Below are 6,000 nucleotides of genomic sequence, written 5' to 3'. Positions count from 1 at the left end.
CACAAGCTCACAACATATGTTACAAAATAGTTTGTGCATTCTCAAATATCAATATTACTGTGCCCAGTACAAAGCTGCAGAACAATCTGATAAAGCATGTGATATGAATGTTTGCAATGACCCTTCACCACCCAAAGTGAAAATAGGCTTTAGTTAGTTGGCATATTTTGAGTTTGAGGTTTAACAAAAGTAGATCTGAGAGGAGAAGAGCAACACCTTTATGGATCTGTTACCAGTTCTGAAAATGTAAGCCCATTCTGAACGGTGGTGGGGGCATCTCCAGGAAAAGATTCACCATCAAAAGAAAATTACCAAATACACAACACCATGACAATGTCAAAACACAACACTGTTTAAAATTTGATATCAGTGGGTCTTCCCACCCTTCCAAAAACAAATATTGCCAAAACATTTTTAATAAAGCCAATGCCCCTTTAAGCTGCATACAATGTGGAAGCAAGTAACCAATAGGAATTATACCAAGAATAAGGTATTTAGTTCAAGAAGCAACTTCTACAAAGCCTGCAATAGTTGGTGATGTATTCAACGTGGGAACAACAAGACCTAAGATCCATTAAGAGAAGCAAATACTTCACTGTTACTACAGCTCTGCACAGCACCAGTTACTTTGGACACCTCAAATTGGCCCCATATTTAGAGCTGCCAGTTTTGCCTTGCAAGATTTCTGTCCAAGAGTACACATCCCCTTTGGGGAAACATCTACTCAAATTACTCAATCTGGCTTCGAGTCTAGAACAATGCAGGCTCTGTTTGAGGCCACAGCCTACACAGTATGCACTACCATAGGAATACTAGAGATTGTACTGATGGAGTCAGAGTTAATGGATTTGAAATACTAACACAAAATGGAGTCTGTAGCATTCTCTCCACAGACGTTAACCATTGCTCTATTGTGCATATGTTTCTGCGACAAAGGGGTAGTCATAGCGTAAAAAAATTAAACATTTAAAAAAAGTTAACATTTTAACATTAATTTCTAGTTTTTGTGACAGAGTCAAACTGCTGTATCCTAAAATTATTTCCTACTTCCATCTCCTGTGTCAGTTAGGTTCATCACCAGAAAGATGTGGGGTTTTTTTCTGATCTGAACATGCTTTGCCAAATTTAAAGCCCTAATTTCAGTCTCCAGCTACAAGATTTTTTTTTAATTTTTTTTTGTTTTACTACAAAAACATCCTAAATAAATAGACATTTAAATCAGCAAAAAGCCAGAGGAAATTGTGCAAACTAGCTGCAAAAATGCATTACATCGTTACGGAGTTTGCTGCAGGGGCTTCCTCTGGGGACCTCTGACCTTCAGACTGGGAACACACATTCTCCACAGTCGGCTCAGGCGTACAAAGGTCACCATCAGGGGCCCTGGGGATGCCATTTTGAAGCTTTGAATGCAGCTGGAACTCCTGTTTAGTACTTTCAGTGTATACATTAGAACCAACATTTACTGAGGAATTACCATCTTCCATTGAGAGAAATTGTACATCACTGTATTTAGAGGTTCCTGTGTTTTCAGAAAAGTGCTCTGTGACAGACACGTATGATGACAATGAGCAATTGGTAGCAGCAATTAAATTTTCTACAGCGTTTTCCTTACTGCAATTGGATTCTAATCCTGCATCCACATAATTCGCCTCCCTATCACTGCAGTTCACACCTACAGAACAGCTCTGGTCGATTTGATAATATAACACTGTGGGGTTGGTTAAATATGTCTGTTCCTCAGGTGTTGAGTTATCTTGAACAGTGCTAGCAGCAAAACACAACACAGGAGAAACAGGAGTCACTTCCGCTTGAATCACAACAGGCGTTGCTAGCCCTTCACAGGCTTCATCAGGTCCAGCCACAGGATCTCCTAATATACAAACTTCAAGGCTGTCTACACTGGTATCCATGGTTACACTAGAACTGGTTAAATCATCCTCCTCTTCCTTTTTCCTGTCCATCTCCTCAGCAGACTGTAAGTGCATGACCGCAGTTTCATTCTCCAAATCATAATTTTCTGCAGTAAATTCCTGATAGTCTTGTACTTCTGTATGTCTATCATTGGAGCAATGGGAAATGGCAGGCAATGGCTGCTGATGATGGTCCTGCTGTTTGTTCTCCAGTTCCAGCTTCATGATAGTGTGCAAGTAATGAGTCCGTACGCGGATGGGGTTAAATTCAATCCGGCCAGCCGCATTAGCGCATCCATCTTTGGAGCACCCACAGGGAAAAGACATCCTGTCCACCTTAAGGAGAAGAGATTGATATTAATAAAGTGAGGATAGTTACACTGAGGTAATATTACCAGACCAATAATTGGGAGGTCAGCACTAATGCACCAGAGACACAGGTTCAAATCCAGCTATGGAAGTTGAGGGAATTTAAATTTGATTAATTAATTAAAATTCTAAAATAAAATGTTGGTCTTATTGAATTTTAACTGTCCTCTAACAGCCTCACAAGCCATTCAGTTGTGACCTGCTGAAGGGCAATAAACATTGGCCTTGCCAGTAATGCTAACAGGTCATTAATGAATACATTAAAAAGTCTAAAGGGCAATATAGCGATATGTTAGAAACAAAATCAGAAATTGCTGGAGAAGCTCAGCAGGTTTGGTAGCATCTATGGAGAGAAAGCAGAGTTAACATTTCAGGTCGAGTGACTCTTCAGCCAATTCTGAAAAACACAGTCACTGGACCTGAAACATTAACTCTGATTTATTTTCAGATGCTGCCAGATGGGCTGAGCTTCTCCAGCAATTTCTGATTTTGTTTTGGATTTCCAGCATCCACAGTTCTGTTTTTTGTATAGTGACTTGCTATAACATTGGTATACCATCACCCTACAAGGCAACCTGTCTCAGTGTGTAGGACCAACTCCATAGTCTGCCACAACAAACTGTTATTCATTGAGTCAGCCATGGTTCACTGGTGGCACTCTCACCTTTGAGTCAAGAGATTGTAGGTTCAATTCTCACTCCAGAGACTTAAGAAAAATGATGCCGACACTCAAGCAAGAGTGCGCTGCATGGTCAGAGGTGCCATCTTTCGGATGAAAGATTAGACCAGAGACCAAAGGTGGTATCCTTTTCCCTGGCAGCAACCCAAGGTTAAGTCACATTTAACCCAGAGTTGAGCTTCTGCCTTCTTATTTATGCCATCACTAACACTGCCCACTCCCACCTCCATTGCATTGTCCATCTTTGCCCTGTCTCAACTCACCTGCTGTTGAAACCCTCTTTTATGCCTTCATTATTTCTAGTCTTGACAGTTCCAGTGTTCTCCTGTACTCTACCCTTTGCAAACCTGAAGTCATCCAAAACTCTGCTGCTCATTCATAGCAAATCAATTTCCACATTGGAAGCCAGAGACCACAGGGGCAATCATGCAACATCTTGGTGTTAAAATTCTATCCTTGCTTTTGATTCCTTCATGGCCTCATCCCCTACCTAGCTCTGTAACTTCCTCCAGCTCCACATATCTGAGCTCCTCCAATTCTGCCCTCTTGAGCATCCCCAATTTTAATTGTTCCCTCATTGGCACCTTCCGTTGCCTCAGCCGTAAGCTTTGGAATACCCTTCCTACAGTCCCAAAAAACTACCTCTTTGACCAAGCTTTTGCTTATCTGATCTAATTCTGTGAATTGGTGTTTTGTTTTATAATGCTCCAATGAAGTATCTTGGGACATTTTAGTAAGTCACTGACGCTAAACAAATGTTGTCCTTGTTGTATTTTGTGAGCAGGGGAATAATCCTGGTCAACTGGCCAATATTTACCTTTCAAGTAAGCAACACAAAAAAAAAACATTGTGGGAGCTTGCTGTGCACAAATTGGCTGCCGCACATCCCAATAATACAACAGAGACTATATTTCAGAAGTACTTAATTGACTGTAATGTACCTTGGGATAGCTTGAGATCATGAAAGGTGCTATATAAATGCAAATCTTTCTTTTCTCATGGACATTGAGCAATTTACAGTTGAAGACATTTATCTAGTTAAATGGAAACATTATCAGAAGCTGCAAAATCACTTGCAGCTGGCATCTCATGTTCAGTCTTACATCTGTTTAACCATAAACACGGAACAACGCCTCACTCTATTCACCACCATTCCTGGCAACCAGATGTGGAGAGGTCCTAATGGGTTGAGAATAGACGTTTGATCCAGTATAGTCTCCTGAAAACCAGAATCCTTACCCATGGAGCAAGACACCTGTACATTACTCAAATTCTATAATGGTTGGGAAACCATCTGAACATTAAAATCAATGTTGCAGCTGAAACAGCAGGACCAACTTTAAGCACCCATGGATTTATTTCAGCTGGAGGCCATCCAGCAACTCCCTGCCAGGATGAGAAACAGCCAGTGGTTTCCTGGCAGCCTCTTGGCTCAGTGTTGATCTTTAACTGATGGAAAGTCTGTTTAACTGTGCTTCAAAATCTCATTGCAAAGTTTTACTGGGGGTTAACCGAACAGTCCCAGTCAAAAGGGACACACTTTTGAGAGCATTTAATACAAGGGTCAAGTGGCCTATGTTCAAAATAAGGAGGGAATGAAAGTATTGAGATTTTTTTTTAAATTGTTTGTGGGCATCGCTGGCTAGGTCAACATTGACTGCCCATGCCTAATTACCCAGAGGACAACCAAGAATCAACCACATTACTGTGCATGATTCATGTGTAGGCCAGATTGGACAAGGATGGCAGGTTTCCTTCCCCAAAGGGCATTAGTGAACCAGATGACTTATGGGTTTATAAATAGATTTTTATTGAATTTGAATTTCACCATCTGCTGCAGTGGGATTTGAACCCACATACCCCACAACATTAGCCTGGGGTTCTGGGCTGCTAATTCAGTAACATTACCAGTACACCACTGCCTCTCCAGAGGGTGATGGGAGTTTGTGTCACGTCTAAGGACCTGCCTACAAAATAGCTTGGAAAAAGAGTAGTGAACTGAAGATTTCAGAGACTTTCCATACCCGTTTAGAATTTATTTGATAAAATCAGCCACAAGCAGCAATATTCAGGAAACTCATGAGTACATATTAATTATTAAAACCAGCTACAGGAATAATCATTTAAAGTCTGTTTGATGGTTTGCAAATTGTAACCCAATGTACTAATGAAACAACATTACCTCTAACTCATACAGCTAATTAATCTGAAATCTAGAAAATAAATCATCTATTAAAAACTGCAAGCCTGTTGTGTTCTGAAATCACTTTTCCCTAACCAAACTGAAAGCGTTGCGAGTGCAGCCAACATCATCTCCAGGGCCAGTCTCAGGACAACCTGTGATCATTTTCAGTTTGACTGAAGTACCACAACTTGCCCATAGGGCTGCAGCTGTCTCAGGGGGTTCTCGGTTGGGGCTGCCCTGATCAGGACCACACCCTGAACAACTTGCATTTACGTTGCAACTTACCATCCCAAAGATGCTTCACCTGAATGATTATCAAACAAACATTTTGATGCTAAGTCACATAAGGAGATATTTGGACAAGTAATCAAAGGTTTAGCCAAAGAGATAGGTCTTAAGGAATGTCTGAGAAAAGAAAAGAGAGCACGAGAGGTTTAGGTGGTAATTCTGGAGCTCAAGGCCCATCAGCTTAAAGGGCAGCTGCCACTGGTAGACTGATTAAAATGTGCACAAGGTTGCGATTAAAGGTGTGTGAAGATCTCCAGCTGCATGGCTGGTGATGGTTAAAGAGAGAGGAGGGGGAAGAAGCCACGGAGGGGCTTGAAAGTAACTATGAAAATTTTAGAAGCTAAACTATTGCCAGACTGGTAGCAAATTTAGATAATTGAGTTGAGTTGAGTTGAGCTGAGCTGAGGGGGAGGGGCGTCAACTCAGGGTCTCAGTGCAAGTTTGGACACAGGGCAGGGGAATTTTGGATGAAGTAAATTTACATAATAGATTATGTATGAGCAAGGACTACTGAGACCCAGTTTATAGCTAGGAATACTCCAATAGAGCACCAGCTAAATTAGAACTAA

At 41.1% G+C, this 6,000-nt stretch overlaps 1 protein-coding gene across 6 annotated transcripts in view; it reads right to left on the bottom strand.

The window, feature by feature from the left end:
- Positions 1-913: 913 nt before the first annotated feature.
- Positions 914-6,000, bottom strand: part of LOC122543359 (cysteine/serine-rich nuclear protein 2-like) — a 73,104-nt gene continuing 68,017 nt past the window's right edge. For all 6 annotated transcript variants that reach the window (XM_087985529.1, XM_087985526.1, XM_087985527.1 and 3 more), the window contains one exon: positions 914-2,246. In XM_087985529.1, the coding sequence (XP_087841655.1) occupies positions 1,266-2,246 (981 nt within the window). In that variant the 3' untranslated portion in view covers positions 914-1,265. The remainder of the gene's footprint in view (positions 2,247-6,000) is intronic.

The sequence above is a fragment of the Chiloscyllium plagiosum genome, unplaced genomic scaffold (genome assembly GCF_037043375.1).
Source record: "Chiloscyllium plagiosum isolate Xiang-an unplaced genomic scaffold, Cpla_swu_hap1 HiC_scaffold_53X, whole genome shotgun sequence".
NCBI classification, from domain to species: Eukaryota; Metazoa; Chordata; class Chondrichthyes; order Orectolobiformes; family Hemiscylliidae; genus Chiloscyllium; species Chiloscyllium plagiosum.
Note: the sequence above shows the minus strand (reverse complement) of the source record. Positions and strands in the feature narration are given on the sequence as shown.